Source organism: Pyxicephalus adspersus, chromosome 3 (assembly GCF_032062135.1).
Source record: "Pyxicephalus adspersus chromosome 3, UCB_Pads_2.0, whole genome shotgun sequence".
Classification (NCBI taxonomy): domain Eukaryota; kingdom Metazoa; phylum Chordata; class Amphibia; order Anura; family Pyxicephalidae; genus Pyxicephalus; species Pyxicephalus adspersus.
Genome location: NC_092860.1, coordinates 11,662,147 through 11,679,966, shown reverse-complemented (window position 1 = coordinate 11,679,966; position 17,820 = coordinate 11,662,147). Strand labels below are relative to the sequence as shown.

The 17,820-nt window shown below is 40.3% G+C and overlaps 1 protein-coding gene across 1 annotated transcript; it reads left to right on the top strand.

The window, feature by feature from the left end:
- The first annotated feature begins 3,385 nt into the window (after window positions 1-3,385).
- Window positions 3,386-16,536, top strand: METRNL (meteorin like, glial cell differentiation regulator). The gene is made up of 4 exons (XM_072403589.1): window positions 3,386-3,718; window positions 5,803-6,188; window positions 15,122-15,181; window positions 15,623-16,536. Exons 1-4 carry the CDS (start codon window positions 3,618-3,620, stop codon window positions 15,937-15,939), a joined length of 864 nt encoding a protein of 287 aa, XP_072259690.1. The 5' UTR covers window positions 3,386-3,617; the 3' UTR covers window positions 15,940-16,536.
- Window positions 16,537-17,820: the final 1,284 nt, after the last annotated feature.

The following is a 17,820-nucleotide window of genomic DNA, read 5'->3' as shown; positions in this document are numbered from 1 at the left end:
ATACTGTGTAAGAATAATTTCAGGTTTTTATAAAGAAGTTTGAATCTCTTAGAAGTTATAGACAGGATGTCTGCTGTACAGAGATAATAAGAGAAAGAGAATCTTCAACATCACAACTTTGAGTTCTCTTCTATTTGATAAATCTGAAATGGTCATGTGACACCCAAAAAAGTGACCCAAGCACCAACCTGATCAAAGAGAAAAAAGAATTCTTTCTCTGTGCCCCTGCTGGAGATTTTTCCTCACTTACTTTTTGGGGGAACTGTTGTCAACCAGCCAGGAAGTGAGAGGAAGTCTCTCTTAATGGCAGTAAAGTCACTAACGGCCATTCTGATCCTTCACACGTCATTAAATTTTGACAATAAAAAGTTGATTGGCCTGAGATACACTCAATGGCAAAAAATGTGCCCATGTACTAATTTTGTATTGCAGTGTGATAATATGCATTGCATGAATGAGGTTCCAATGCATGTGAATGTGTACCCCATTCCAAAAAAATGCAATGCACTGGCAGGGATGAGCTATGACGCAGTAGCATTTATGCATGCATTTTATTCCCTGTTGCATGCATGTCCATGGGCCCTTAATGCCCCCTGAGGGTCACAGAGCGGGCTGGTGTTTTTTTAGATTCTTCAATGAAGCTCAATGATGAAATTAAATGTTTCCACTTCAGCAAAATTAGTTTTGGTATTGAAATGACTTCACTGATCCCTACTGATTGCATGTGTTTACCTCCTGTGCAACCCCCCTTCCATCACCCTGTACAATACCCCCCCTGCTGCCCTCTCCTCCCCCCATCCATCTTCTACACTGCAATCAATGGAGCATTCACTGACTTCACCTGAATAAACACCAACAACAAGTCTGTTTACTGAGAACATCCCCCATGTTTGTGATCAGCTGCCTGGGCCTAAATGACCTTTTAAAAAGTTTCAAAAGTCAGTTTTATGGTTATTAGAGCCCAGCCGAGGGGAAGGCAGAAAAGGCAGATGCCTTGGGCGCTTCATCTGGAGAAGGGGTTGGGGGGAGGGGGGGAGCAAAAAGAGTATGCACCCTATGCTGCAAAAGAAGTCCACAGTTTATGGGCAGGGGGGCATTTTGGCATTTTTGGGGTTAAAGTATCTTCTCTCTATTCTACCCTCATATTGTGTGTTAATTCCCTCACCTACTAGATTGTAAACTCTCCTCCTCCTGTGTCACTGTCTATATCTGTCTGTCATTTGCAACCCCTATTTAATGTACAGCGCTGTGTAATATGTTGTCGCTATATAAATCCTGTTTATTAATAATAATAATAATAATAATAATGATAATAATAATAGTCCCGCCCCTGCTCTGCGATTTACCCAACAAACCCTCCCCCACTCAACAAAGTTCCAAAATTATGGTAAAAGGGAATGAAACCATCCAACTTCATTGGGTGCTTCTGTGGCTGGGTCAGAACCACAGCTGGCAAAAAGGGACACCAGGTACCCCTTCTGGTTCATGGGCTGAACCTACCCGGTGGGGACACAGACATCCCTGCTCTGCTCTATTCTAAAGCTACGTACACATGTCAAATTTTTTTCACCCGATAATCAGACGAAAATCTGGCATGTGTACTGACCTTGTTGTTCATCCTCCATGGATCTGTCCTGGCCGAAAGATATGGAAGTGCATATTGCATATTACAGCGCTGCGTAATATGTTGGCGCTATATAAATAAATAAATAAATAATAATAATAAGGGAAGGGGGAGAGAGCACAGCTGGGTGCTGCTCCTTCGCTCACCCCCCCCCCCCCCCCATAGAGCAGAACATGCATCATGCATCAGAAAAGATCCTTTCCAATGACAAAAATTGCATGTGTGTACGCAACTTTAGTTAATAAAAGCAAAAAGTCTGGTCTAAAGTCTACTCTAAAGGAATCTGTCCTACAAATTAAACAGCTTTGGGGTCCATTCTCTTTTTCATTGCACAACATTGTGTTGCTGAACATGTGGTATTCTGCATTGTATTCCATCAGACTAATGGGATGACAATGCACCAATAAACCTTCTAAAAAACAGACATGGCACATTTTCTTTTGCAGTGTTGTGATGTACTGGAATGCAAAGTTGTCATTGCATGCCTTAGTGTGCCAGGGTGGCATTTAAAATGAATGGCAATGCAATGCGCTGATGTATGCAACATATACACACATAGCACTGTGCGCATTGGCAAACACATTACAACAGAAAGTAGTAAGTTGGGTCGGCATTCATTTTATATAGAACCCCAACACATAAACATAAGACACTGCAGCACACATGCATTGTAAAGCAGCAGTAGTGCAGGGAAGTGATCGATCTGTGTGCTGGGTCGCTGCAAGAAAATCCTGGCATGTAATATTTTAGATGCGTTGTGGACGAGTTCAGATAAATGCGCTATATATTGCAATGCATTTGATAAAGATACTGTGCATTCCATACTAAAGAACACTCAGGTGTAACAGGAGCCTAAATAATATGTTAATATTATTACTATTATTAATAATAATAAACAGGATTTATATAGTGCCAACATATTACGCAGTGCTGTACATTAAATAGGGAAACTCCAAGGAACCTCAGAGTCAAATCTGTCCCGCCAGAGCTCAAGATCTTGATTTGATTTTGATTGCGTAACCTATTGCTCCTTTTATTGAATCGATAAGAAATTGATCATTTATTGATTATTGCTTCTTTTTTATGAATTCAATCGACCCAATGCAATCAGAATTGAAAGAACCTCAGTAAAGTTGGAAAATTTCCATCAATAAAACAAATATGGAGACCTGCAATTGATCGAATTTTTTGTAATTGATAGAATCAAATCAAAACCTAGTGATCAGTTCTGCATTTCATAGATTGTAAGCTCTTCAGGGCAAGGTCCTCTTCTCCTCCTGTGTCACTGTCTGTCATTTGCAACCACTATATAATGTACAGCGCTGCGTAACATGTTAGCGCTATTTAAAACGTGTTTAGTATTTATATTAATAATAATAATATTTCAATCACAAAAAATTAAATTGATTGTTCAGCATCTGCAGCGTGCCAATAATTTTTGATTATTAGTCGATGCTATGGATAAAACCAATCAGATTAAAAGTCAATTGAAATAAAATGTGTGTATTGATCAGTACACTGTAACGCTAAAGGTATGTACTACACATATTTATTTCCTTATTTTGGATAGAGGGTGCTTGTGTACAAGATTTCAGGAATTCTCCTCTGCTCTGGACTAAGTTTGTAAACTTGTGTAAAGTTAGTAGAGACGGGGAGGAGGTGGGCGTGTCACTAGTAACTTTGTGACCAATCCCCTTTCCTTAAGCCGTCCCCCTGTGGGCGTGTCCGGGTGGCTGTGTGCTGAGCGCTCAGTCTGCAGGCAGTCAGTGCACACTGTGCTGGATCGGAGGGTGTTTGCGCTGCTGCTGCTGCTGTTGGTTTCGGTCCGCCCGTCCTAGTGATGGGGAGAGCAAACCTTGGAGCTCCTGGCTAAGTCGGCTCTCCTTCCCTGGGCAATGCCCTCTCTGCCTGGCACTGCCATCCTCTCCTGGATTATTGCCTAGTGGCCCCTTTGCTGAGCTCCTCTTGGTGTTGGTGTCCCCTGGCTGCAATCATGCTCAGGAGGATCCTGCTGAGTGTCTTCATGGTGTCTGTGATGATGGGCAGGGGGAGATCTGTGCAGTACCCCAGCGATATGTGCAATTGGAAAGGAAGGTAAGAGACCATTTGTCACCTTGTCCCCTGCTGTCCTGGAACATCTGCAGAGGTGTTGTCACCACACATCAAAGCTCAGAGTTATTTCAAGTTGCAAAGTTTACTACCCTCCTTGGATGAATTTGAACAGATTTACAGATTTTGCATGAAACTTTCTTTTGGTTTTGTAAACATTTTTCTATAATTTATTTCAGTGCTAAGGATAGCACAGAGTGATGTTTGGGGTTAAGGACATGCTGTGCCTTGTAGTTCCATTGCCAGATCATGACTTTGCTATGTAACAACTGACCCCCATATTCCACCTATACACCCCAGGCAGCATTGTGCTGAGTTTTTACTGATTTTAAATCTTTAAAAAAAAATTGGTTTTGTAGCAACACCAATCTACCAAAGGAATGCTGCAATAACTACTGCAATTCAAAATCAGCCTGGCAGCACCGGTCTGACCCGCACTACCCTATAAAGTCCCTTTCTTTTTTTATATTCTTAAGCTGATTGAAGTCAAAGGTTGACTCCAGCTCAAAGTCCGCTCTGACCCATCCCAAGTGACTGATCATCAGGTGGTCACAGAGACTTCTTTGTGCCAAATGCTGGAAAACTACTTCTTGTCCAGAGAGGCTTTAAAGAGTACCTGTCATTCCTGAATCCAGCCTGTACGTTCCCTAATAACCATAGCTATGACATGGCACTCACATATATATCAGGGTGACTTTTTAATTCTAAGATTACTGGCACACAGCAAGTCAACCACAATTAACAGCTACATATTTCTTTAATTTCCTGTAAGGCAGCTGTGGGTGGCTGGGTGGCATTTGCTAATAAGGTTACTCAGAACTTTGTCACTTATGTAAGTGACACACTTTGTGTGTAACCGGACGAGTCAATGCTGAGGAGTCGTCACGCTTGACCTTCAAATTAAAGTAATTTCTTTGTGTTGTTACACTGTTGTATATACAATACAACTATATCATACAGAACTAATATAAAGTTTGCCTGTGGGGTGCAGAGGAGGCTAAAGGGGTGCACTTGGCTCAGGACCCCCAATTATGTTTTATGTACAACTGCAACTTGTTCTCTTTGCTGCAATTCCACTCATCTGTTCCATTGTCATTTGCATTATTCACTTACTTTTTCCATGTTGGCATCTTTGACTTGCAAAAGTTTCATTTAAGTAAAAAGTTTCTTGATTAAGATCAGCGTGATCACATGTCACATGAAAATGATCGAACCTTGCATCTTAATCATTTGCCCCAAGCTCATGTCACCCCTGTGTGGATTTTACATAAAAGGGCAATAGGTTTGCTTCTGTTCAGCCCTTTTAAATTCACTTTCCTGTTTTGTTTAACTAATAGTAATCAGATGCAAAGTAAATCTAAAGAGGTTTAGAGATCGGTAATCAGTTCTGTATGATCTGCTGTAATCTCTCCCAGCTGGTAAAGCTGAAACGTTTGAATAAAAGATGAAAATATCTAGCCGGTGACATCAGTCCCTGGTTTGTTGGGTTTCGGTAAAGAGGCACCCAAAATGCCATCTGACCATTTTGTACCATTTTTTTTTACTTGTAAAGAAACTACAAGTCTCAGCAGCGTTGACTGTAAGAGTCCCAGAAGAACTAAATCCAGCAGACTATGTGGCTGTAATGTACCTCTGCACACAGTACACCCGGTACAATGAAGGGTTTGTTTTTGGAAAGACTGAACCAGCTATTTGATATGCTTGCTTGACTATGACCTGCAGAAGCAAACTGCTTTATCACATGATTGCAAGCCCCAGCAACCAGGGTCCTCTCAACATGTGCCATTGTATATTGTTGTATTGTTATCCTTGTATTCTTGTCGTCTCCATGTTATAGATCTTTGTTCTTATGTTGGCTTTAGAAAAAAAAATATTGCTGCTGGCAAAAAATAAAATTCTGTGACAGTGAATTAAACATTTGCTACAGGCTAGGTTGGGTGCATTTGTTCCAAAACTTTTAAGTCGTGTAAAAAAAAAAAAAAAAAACTCAAAATTTTTAAAACTTTTGCTAAACTTTTTGAAAACTTTGCATGCTACCCTTTATGTCTCATCTTTTTTTTCTCCTCTAGCGGGCTGACCCACGAACCGCACAAGAAGGAAGTGGAGCAGGTGTACCTCCGTTGTTCGGAAGGATCGGTTGAATGGCTCTACCCAACGGGAGCTCTCATCGTCAACCTTCTCCCCAACACTTTGTCTGCCTCTGAGCATTTGACTGTCTGTATAAAACCTTTCAAAGACTCCAAAGGATCTAATATTTATTTGGAAAAAACTGGAGAACTTAAAATGTTAGTTCGGGATGACGAACACCTCCCCAACAAAGTCTATTGCTTTGGCCAGGACCAAGGAGTGTTGTTCATCGAGGCCACACCGCAGTTGGACATTAGCCGGAAGATCACCGGCTTCCAGTATGAGCTTATTAGCCGGAGGACGCTCTCAGACTTGCACGCTATTCATGGTAAGGGAACAGTGAAAGGAACCCCTTAACCAATTTTCTGGTTGAATCCTCTTCATCTGTAGTGCCTCCTAACGCAGGAGAATTTTTAAATTTTTGCAATACCCTGTCAGTGAGCTAGGTGGCACTGTGGAAGCTACAAAAGATGATCGCTCCAAGTTATTTTATTCCGCCGTCTCTTTTAATGAATTTCTGTGCTGCTGCTTAGGGGGAAGCAATATTTTTTTTAAAGTAGATTTGCGTCTGAAATATCCATTAGTAATGTCATATCCAGTTTTATTTCTTGGAAAGTGGATTTTATTTAACTAGCTCCCCTTTAAAGCTGTTGAGGTAATCCAAGGCAGGAGTTGTTCCTATACCGTTGGCTGGCTATGGTTGGCTAATCTAAGATTTGCCCCTCTACATTTAACTCTTTCATCAGTTACAAAGACCAGAAGCATAAGGGGAATGTTTATATAAGTTGATAATAAGATTTATTCATTGGCTTCCTTGTGATATGTTCCAAATAAGTTTGTTACAGGCAGGATCACCAGGTGACAATAAAAGGGATAAGTCTGAAAAAGGCAAACAAATGCACAACTGTGCGCTGCAATTTGACATTCATGTTCCTGGGTTTGGCTGTTCTTTAAATAGCAATAAGCATGTTGGTTTGGATTTAGCACCTTTTTTATTAGCTGGTTGGTTGTCTTCCTTTAATTGCAGCAAAGTTTTTATTTAGGTAATTATTAGTAACTCTTCTACATTAAATTAATTCCAGCATTACTAAGGGTGAACCATCTAATGACATCACTGACTAAGCCACGAGCGCGGTGCTCTGGTTTGCCACCGCTGGTGACTAGCTGTCAAAACGTTTCGCTGATCCCCATTTAATTGCATGTGATGCTGTTTACAAGATCACATACACCCAGTTTTTAAATACTTTAATGGCCGTCCTCCCGGCTTACGCGGTGTGTAGTCGGCTCACAACATTCTGATTATAAGTTGTTGATCCTGCAGAGACTCCCCGGAGTGCCAGTCATTTATAGGATCACAACAAATGAGAGGGGTGTGTGTTATTATGACTGACACACCCGAAAAGCATTTCGAAGAGTCACTGGCAATGTGCTGTAATGATTACTCTTGGTTTTTATTGCTTTTCTATGGTCATGGATGTCTTGTTTGAGTTAGGTTCCTAAAAGGGTTCTCCAGTAAAAGGTCCTTAAAGCTTTGCAATTATAGGGCGGGGACAATCTTGTAAGGCTGACCTGAGCTGATATATGCAAGTGAGAGAATTTTGCATCCACTAATCCCACTGAAAGCCCCCTGTGAGTAGAACTTGTTTTTCAATCTTCTGTAAAAAAAAAAAGAACAGAACCAAAGAAAAAAGGATGGTAAAAGAGGAGGTGGCTTCTATTCTAGCCCAATAAAAAGAGGGAAGAGGATGCTAGATCCAAGGACAGAAGAATGTAAAAGAGATGGTGACCTCAATGCTAGACCCAAATAAACAGGAGGAGGTGACCTTAATGCTAGTCCCAAAGAAATATAGGAGGCAAGAGGTGCTCCTTATGCTAGTCCCAAAGAAATTCGGGGATCCAAGAGGTCACCTTTATGCTAGTCCCAAAAAAATACAGGGAGGTAAGAGGTGAGCGTTATGCTAGTCCCAAAGAAACACGGCAGGTAAGAGGTGACTCCTATGCTAGAGCTAAAGAACCATGGTAGTTAAGAGGTGACCCCAATGCTAGACCCAAATTAAGCAGGAGGAGGTGACCTTAATGCTAGTCCCAAAGAAATTCGGGAGGTAAGAGGTGACCCTTATGCTAGTCCCAAACAAACATGGCAGGTAGGAAACCCCTATGCTAGTCTTAAAGAACTATGGGAATTAAGATGTGACCACTATGCTAGTCCCAAAGAACAATGGGTGGTAAGAGATGACCCGTATGCTAGTCCTAAAGAAATAGAAGGTTAATGAGGAGGTGGCCTCAATGCTAGTCCTAACAAAGCAGGGTGATAAAGGAAGGAGGTATCTTCATTTTGAGTCCCCAGGAAACGGGGAAAGTAAAAAAGAAAACACGAGACCAATCCTAGTTCCAAAGAATTAGAGCGGGTAAAGATAGACGTGACCCCCAATGCTAACCCCAAAGAATCCGGAGGGATAAAGGAGCTGGTGAGCCTATTGCTAGTCCCAAACAAACATGGGTTATAGTGAAGGATAGGGTGTCCCTATTGCTACATGGATGGAGCTTGACAGAGCTTCATAATAAGCTCACAGACGTAAACATTTTGCTAATTTTATACATCAGTCACTGCTCTCTTCTCGTGTTGCTTTGTTCTTTTATTATTGGGTGTAACTTTTACCTTTTACTCAATACTCAGATGCGATCACAGATTAGTAGACAGTGCCTCTTGTAGCTCATAATCCATAAAACATTCTACAAAGGCACAATTTTGCCTTACAAACACCTAATGTTTATATCTTAAAAACAAAGCTAGAAAGAATCTACGTTTACTCCAACAGTCTGAAATCAGAAGTGGTTTAAAAATAACCTCCAAGTCGAGTGCCTTCGATGACCTCTAAGTGAAGGACTTTTGTATTTTTTTTCCTTCCCTCTTTTGGCTATACTTATCCTTGGGCACATTTCTTCTTCTCCTTAGCGCCGTACTAGTTGACTGATTAACCCAGTTAATTAAAACGGTGGTAGCACCTTCTCCTACATGAGGAAATGGCCCCTGCTTTGGATTTTATGGCCCAGTAGTCTTGACACGAGTATAAAGTTCCCTTTTGCCCCCTCCGCAACCAACTGGCTGTGACTGGACAAACACATTTGTGTGTCTGTTTTGTATTATGTTGGCTGTAAAGGTAGACTTAGAGTATTGTGTTCACTTGTTCATGATTCTGTAGTGTGGGCTGTTTTAATGGCATGTTTTTATTTACTAATTGCTAAGGAACTTGGTGAGAGCCAAGGGATCAGAAGAAGCCAGGGACCTCAAAGTTGCTCCCACCAAAAGGTCCGGTTACAGTCACTTACCTTTTCATGGAAACATGAGATTAAAGATCTGCCGTAATATTTGAGTTTGAAATTGGACTTTAGGCAGAATGTGCTGTTACTACAGGGAAGGCTAATAATTGGCCGGGGTTGTTGGGATTGTCGGATCACAAATCCAACTGCACCAAGGGCAATTGTATTTACAGTTCACATGGGATTCTCCACTATATGTTTAGTTGTCTGCCTATGCTTCAGCCAAAAAATACCAGCAGCTGACCCTAACACTAAGAGATATTTTTAATGCTGTGCAAAAACAAGCATCTTTGCTGAATATGTTCACCATTTCCAACTTTTTTCTATGCTATTACCAGGGCTTATGTAAATCCAAGGGCTCCCCTGTGGTTTTCTGTATTGTTCAATGGGATATACAGAGATAATTGGCACTGGAATACTATTGTTCTATTGTTGGTGTTGTAAAGATCTTTTTTATTGTAACTTCAGTGTTCCAGGCTCAGCCCCCAATTGTACATCTTTTTATATCATTTTACTTTTTACTGTTTTAGTTTCATGTATTATAAAAGTGTGATTTTGCAAACTATGAGCACACAGCTTTCAGCTGAGCTGACACAAAGTGTAAAAACTTGCTTAGCCGTTCTAACCACAACCTATTTATCTTAATGCCATCTAATGATCTTTTCCCCCTTGTTCCTGCTTTCTTCTTTTTTAACATAATCTAGAAGGAGCCGGTTTCCTCAGCCCATGTGATACACATCTACTGAACTTCCCTCCAGATTAGGACAAGTAGTTAATTGTTTCTGACAAATGTACACAACGAAACAAAAGTGCTACAATTTTCAGAACGGTTTAGGTAACTCCTATGTTCTAGTGGTGTTTTTGGGTCTTAGGGCTGATCACCTCTTCAAGAAATTTGGGTGGAAAAGATGACCTTTAGACTTTAAACATAGCTGGAGATCTTTTTGAATAGACAGGCTTTTTTTCTTATGTTAAAGCCTAATCTGCAGGCAAATAGCCACATTCAGATAAAATACACATATGGGAGCTGTTCTACTGGCCAGGCAACTTGTATTTTGGTTAATCAAGTCCCGAGTTTTGCACAGCCCTGTCTGGCAGGGTTGGAGACCTTTATTTTGCTTCTAGGTTAGCAACTGGTTCTCTTTTTTACATGGATATTCAGTCACTGTCCAAACTGCCTTGCATATCTTTCCTTGCATTGTGCTTTAGGAAGGACACAGCTGTAGTTTTTTTTTTTAATAAAAATACCCCAAAAGCCACGGAAGGTTCTGCTGTTTTTTTCAGACCACTTTTGTATATTTGTTATTGGCAACTGAAGCAGAATTTATTGTTTTTTACTGCCCTGATACTAGCATTAAGACCAGAGGATCTAAACTTCAAACAAAGAAATTTTGCTTTGTGGTGGGTTCTCTTGAAATAGGAAATGAGCAATTACTCTTAAAAGTTGCTGTTTACCATAGGCTAACAGGGTGTTTTGTTGTGGAGAGCATAATGCTTGCAGTTAAATGGCTGAATTTGATGAATAAAAGGTCTTTGTAGATAGGTGCTAATCCTTAATTGTCTAACTTGTAGTGGTAATTAGCAATTTTGAACAATGGCAAGCTCCTGAGTTTGTAAAAAGGCCAAAATGCCAAAAAGGGGATTTAAAGGCCACCAGTATCCCTTTGCATTGTCTATATGGTTAATTTAAAGTCAAATGGTAACTTTGGATGATAAGGACCATGCATTGTATGGTATGTTGTCATCACATGGCAAACTGTTTTGTTGGATTTAAAGAACATTCTTTTGCTTTCGTAAAGGAATCTGTGTACTTTTCCATGTAGCCGGGCCCAAAAATAAACATTGGTTGCATTCATTGGGGAACTACTAGAAATGCTTTAAGCGCAATATCGTCTTGTTTTGTTGTCTAATTCAAGCTATAAAGTGCTACATAACTGCAGAGAGGGATCAGAACTTCATTTTTTGGTAGACTGGTCTTGAATTGCACCCTTGCTTCTTCACGTCTTTAGGATTTCAAAAGCCGTAAGCTGTCAGGTGCTTGTTGGGGCAGCTGGGGTTAAGCCTTCAGACCCCTTTGGTGTTCAAGATGTCTGTCAAGATGTTGCAGCTTCTTTCTTATTCTTTTACCTCTTTAATCTGCCTCTTGTGCTGTGTAATTTGACTTGTCTGGTTCTGGGGCTGTGATTTCTCTTCTCGGAGGTTGAACTGAAAACACGATCACCATTCACTTCAAGGAAAATCAGTCGAGTGGTTTTGGAAATGGTGGTTTCTCGGGTTCATGTCTATGTGACCCTATATAACAAATAGTACTTATTGGGTGCACAGGCCAACATGACAATTGGCTGGAGGACCTTGATCAATGGGGTCATGACATTTGGATTGCTAAAGCTCAGTATATCATAAACATTTGCCATGCTTTTTGTTTTATAAACTTATGCTTTCCTAGGCTTTTGATTTCTTATATCCTTTCATATCCACTGCACATCATTGCTCTGATGGTGAAAATAGTTGACCTGCTAAGTGTTGGCATTGCCACTTGGGTTGCACCTGACAGAATATTGTCTCCCTAGAGCAGGACCTTCTTCACTGGGCCACAATGGACTTTTTTATGAAAGTATTTTGGGTATCAACCAATATAGGCGTTCAGAGAACCAATCACACCAATCCCCGTACTGGACATGTTCATATATTTAGGGGTGGTTGAGGGGTTCTCTGTCTCTCTACTGGAAGCACCAGCTCCATCTTGGCTTGTTGTCCAACAAGTATTGTCTCTTGTTCATCCCATGGTATGTTCACATAGTGATCATAGAGCAAGTAGCTAACAGCAGCTGGAGCTTGCAAGAAACGGTGTAATTACATCTCCTGGTCCTAGCAGCCAGCGGAGGCCTTCCAGGGCCCCATGAAGGAGCTGCCTCAGGTTACCTAAGGATACTGGCAAAATCTTTATAAAGTAGTTCCCTGTAGGTTGTGGCAGCTGACCCACACAATGCCGGCATTATCCTGCATATAGCTGAATTACAGTACCCTAAGCTTTAGAAGAACGTAGTAAAACATTGCCTTTTTTTTAGGTCTGATGAATACAAGCTTGTTTAGATATCTGTAAGGAGAAACTTTGGCCTTTTCCAGGGAGATTTAACATGCTGATGTTTGAATGTCAATCTTTCTAAAACCTTTCTAGGTCCTGGCTTCTGAATTTGCAGGCTAAGGGATTTCTTTATTAACTTGCTGAAATGGTTTCCTGTAACCCACAACAACCACAATTAGTGTCCGCTTTTAACATTCTAAAAATGATTTTTCTAGAAGAGGAAATCTTTTCTTTAAATAACATGTTGATGAATTAAAAAAGAAGTCGACAGGGTCACAAAAAATGGCAAGAGCCTTGGTTGTATGGAAATTGCTTGGAGAATGCCCATGTACTAATTTATGGATGGGGAATTACTGGATGTCCTCTTCATTGAGATCGTTGTCTTTGGCTTCTACTGCCTTCGCTCAAGCATGAAAGAACAAGAAATCAATAAGAATATAGGAATTAAATAAAAATATTTTTGTGAAATCCAACTGTGCATTCATTAGGTACCACTTGGGCCTTTATTAGGGTGGAACTAGGTGGGCTAGGTGAATAAAAGTGACAAAAACATCCTAATTTAAGTTAGAGTATGGATAATAACCCCTCAGTTTTTTGTACTTCTGTCAATAACCCTGTATTGGAGTTTTCATCTTATTTCATCTTATTTGAACATTTATTTGAACTAGAACTTTTGTGGCTACAGAAAAAGAAGTGACAATGTTTAGTGGGACATGGGGCTTTATATGGTGGTCTCAGTCACATTATTAAAAAATATTGCAAGATTAAGATTCCCTATACAGCCTTATCTATCTATTCTTAGGAGACCTTATACCCTTGTTGCCAGTTTAGGAATAAACTCCAAACAAGATCATCTGTTCCAGTGACATCGCTGGTCATTTTAGGGTGAATTCTCTCACTCACTGCTGTGTTTCCAGTAAAAAAAAGTTGGGGGTAATCTAACCAGTAGAGACATAAATGGCTCTAAAATACTATCCATTTCTGATGCTTGGGAGTTCATTTCTTAGATTTTACAATCAAAGCAGAAGTGTAATTGTAAAAGTTCAGGAGCCAATGGCTACGTACACACGTGCAATAATTGTTGTTAGAAAACAAACGACTAACGATAGATCAACAATTATTCACAATTATTTTGAACGATCGTATAGTGCAGGATTCTGTACATGCTGAAACGATACGATCGTTAAATTATAATCTACCAATAATGTACACACATTAGATACGATTGTTTGAACGATGCAGAAAGTGACGTGTACCTCAGAACCATCCACAATCACTACACAACCGTACACACAATAGTGAACGATCGTTGCCCAAACGGATCCGCCAGGACGGTCGTTCATTTCCAGCGACATTCCTCATTCTTCTGTTTCGTTGTGCACTTTTTTTGTTAACGATTATCGAACGATCGGTGGTTAATCATTTGTTTCCAACAACAATTATTGCATGTGTGTAAGCAGCCTATGATTATGATTTTTAGGTAGCCATCTAATTTTTATTGCTCGAAAATCTTCGGTTAGGCAGCAGATGTACATTTCTTTTTAGATACCCAGTTCTTGGGGTTCATCCAGCTTTAGAAAACGATCTCATTCTCCCCGGTAAACCTCCATACTTTGTCTTCACAAACATTGCTTCACCGTGCACTTGTACTCCTAGTTGTGTAATCTCTATTATAACATGTTGACCGTTTAGAAGGCCAAGTGGTTGTTGTGCCTGCGGGCTCATACAGTCATACTTGGATTGACAAGACTTTCATGCAGCTTGTGGTGACTTGTGCTAAAATGTCCTCAGGGTTCAGTCACTTGTGGTTTTAATTGAGCAATAGAGTTGGATTGCAAGTCCATGCACGATATGCCATATTGGGGACTTGCTTTGGGCCAAAAAAAAATAATACTAAATTGCTTGTATTTTGTGCTCAAGAAGGACGATTGCCTCACCACCCTCTGCGCTGGCGGGCAGCAATTTCCTCTGTATTCTACACAAGTGTCACACATGCACAAAACCTGTCAAATTGTATTTGTGGTTTATGCTTCCAGCTCACTGAGCTGGTCCTGCACGGCTCCATTCCTGTGTAATCCAGTCAGGCAGCGTATTATGATAAAGTGCTTCTATCATCAGGTGATTGAAATAGTTTGCATGGTTTCAAAGTTTAATCCTGGTGTTCTTACAAAGTGTTTTTTTTTTCTTTTGTTTATGTCGGAATAGTGCAGATTCTTAGTGCAGGTTGGGAAATCACTATTCTAGATGAGACGGGAGAGGGAGAGACAAAGCAGTACTTATTATAATGGTTGTTGGGAGCAAGTGCCTGGGCGGTGAGGTTGGAGGGGGGAGCAGCACCACAAAATCCTCTTCATTTAAAACTGATATTTCTTTTTCTTTTTTTGATTAAGGAAGGAAACCCATTTCCTCATTTTTTCCTACATATAGAGCAAACCCAATGCTCCCTCCCTGGGTCTATTGTCTGAGCCCTGGTTGATATTATGGACCCTGCGAGAGATCTATATTAGGTTATCAATCCTATACAATCTATACACTTCTTTTGTTGCACCATAAATACCCGTATACAAATATTTGGAAAATCCATGATTTTGGATTAACTATGTAATCTCCATTCTGCAAGAGCAAAGGCGAGAGCAATTTGTGTTTGTGTAGGATAACAATGCAGAGTTTGTGTTGCTGCGCTCTGTGGGCGTTCATTTCTGTCCAGATTTAGGATTGTATTGAAGCTTCTCCACCAACACCCCCAAATTCCAGTCTCTTTAGTTTAACCAGCGTGCATGAAATTTGTTTCTGCAAATGCAATCAAAGGGCCTATTCTTTTATGTCCACTAACCTTTCTTCTTTTCCCTCCCCAGATCCCTGTCGACCCTGCAGTGACACAGAGATCTTGCTGGCAGTGTGCATTAGTGATTTTGGTGAGTATTTTGTTTTTTGAATATTCAGCACCCAGAATATTAAGATAAACAGTTAATGAACTTCCCCAGGAAATGTTAGTGCAATTGCTGTAGATTTTGATAAATATATATATATTATTTCTTTGGGTGGGTTTTCCTGATGGTGACTACCCAATGTGCTTTGGGTAAAGCCACCTAAAATCCATTGGAATACCATGTGACAGGGTGGCAACAGATGAGTACAATCAACCGACAGGGACAGAACGTTGCCACCCTGTAATAGGTTAAGCCTGTTCAAGGACTCGGCAAGATCATTGAGTATAAAACGAAAAATGTAGATTTAAAGAAACTGAATGTGACTTTCAATTTTTTTTAGATATTAGTGGTTAGTGGTCACAATTATGAGAGTTTTTCTATTGGTTGTAAAAATACTAAACAGACTTTGTTTCTCTTTTTTTTTAGTTGTCAAAGGTTCTATCCGAGAAGTAAGCAGTGACCTTGAGCAGCAGGAATCCATCATTTCTGTATCCATTGATAGACTTTACAGACAGAAAAGCAAAATATTTCAACCCAGTCAAGAACACGGGGGTTGGAAAGGGCAGATCAGGACGCCCCTGGAATGTGGCGTCCGAGCAGGAATGGGGGAGTTCTTGTTCACTGGACGAATGCACTTTGGGGAGCCCCGGCTGGGCTGTGCGCCGCGGTATAGGGACTTCCAGAGGATATATCAAGAAGCAACAAGTAACGGATTAAACCCGTGTGAAATAAACACGGACTGAGACCCAGAACCACCTTGCCAGGATTTTGTGGACTGTTCAACGTTTTCAGTTGTTGGGACTGACGCTTGGAAGGATTACTGCGACTTATAAGCGGTCGCAGGTCTAACTATTCAGTGGCGTAAGCCGATACACTAAAGTGTTGGAGGTACGAAATGGGCCCGGCCCAAACTCACCACTGTACAGGACTGCCGTCTTACGTTGGCAAACCTAAGTTATTGATTTTTTTTTTTTTTCTTAAAGAGATATCTCAAGTCTTAAACCGAAGAAACTGCCTATCTCTCTATGTATTACTAATGGTCCATGACCCGTAAACCATCAACATTGTAGCAATCCAACGCGGCATATTTTGTATAAAAGATTCAGATGCAATCGAGCAAGGACGATATGTTGTTTTTTTTCTTTTAACATGCTTTGTAAAAAGCTTTGTGTAAATATTTCCTGAGAATGTTTCTTATGAAAGAAATGTTTGTGAAAAATTGTTGTGTTTTATTTGGTTTTTAAAAGTTTTATTGTACAATCGTGATCTGACATTTTGCGCAGGTCAGGTGATTGTATTTTTTTTTTCCATTCCAGTGAAATAAAAAGACCTGGAATTTATTTATAATGTGTTTGTGTATTCTTAAGATCCTGTCTCGTGTTTTTGTTCTTAATGGAAACCTTAACCTGTTATGGTGTAACTCATAATTCCTGACCTCCTTATAAAATATTAGTTGCCTGGCCACTCTCTGATTTCATTGCTATAAGGATCCAAATCAAGTATGGAGCAAGTATTCAGACTTTCATATAAATCAAAATGATCTCTTCAGGAAATTTGCAGGGAAGGATGTAGATATATATACACACATTTCTGAGGGTGGGTTTCCCGGTAGCCATGCCTACTCTATGCTTTAATAAAGTCACCTAAAGTCCACTGGAACCCCGTGTGACGGGGTGGCAGCATATGAGCAAAGTCAGGGGACAGGAAAGGAACTATGTTTGCAAAAGTTACAACATGAATCAAATTTTAAGACCGGACTGCATAAATATCAAAACAGAAATGGAAAACTTTTCACCCGTAAAGTTGCTCCCATTTCTATGTATTTCATCCTAGCATTTACTCATTTTGCCTGTGATGATCTGCAGCTCCCTTTAGAAATCACTTTTATGTGATATGTTCCCTGGGTGTGGATAAAAACAACCTCTGGTATACTCCCTATTAGAGATTCAAACAAAATTAACTTTGATATGTTAATGGTGCTGATTTGAAATTGAGCCAATCAAAGTTTGTAGTATGATTGGCCCATTTTTAAGTTGGTGCAATCATCCCTGCAAAAAATGTGTGTTATGTGTCCACACCATGCAAACCCTGCTGCCTATTATTGAGGCATAGACTTGTTCCATCTTAAACCATATTTGGTGAGTGCAACCATTGCATACTGGGAACAACCCACAAGACCCCCACCATTGTGGAGCTGCTCTGACCCATTGGGTCCTGATTTATTAAAGCACGAAGGCTGGAGAGGATACACTTCCATCAGTCAAGCTGGATTCCCTGGATTTCCTAAAACTATTTGCTAGCAATTTTTTTGATTCTTGGACCAAATCCATTCCAGGTTTGCTGGATCACCCAGCTTCACTGATGAAAGTGAATCCTCTCCAGCCTTTGTAGAGCTTTAATAAATCAGGCTCATTGTCCATCACATTCAGATCCTCAACTTGTCCATTTTCACACCCATGGAAATGTCCCTTTGCACAAATGGCTGCACCATGACAAAGTAAGTTGAGCCAAGGTTAGTTTTCAAAAATACTTCTCCAGAAACAAATGAACATGAAGGTGGGATGAAAGTAAACTAATCCTCAATATTTACAACATAATTCAGACATTGATTGTATTCACTCATA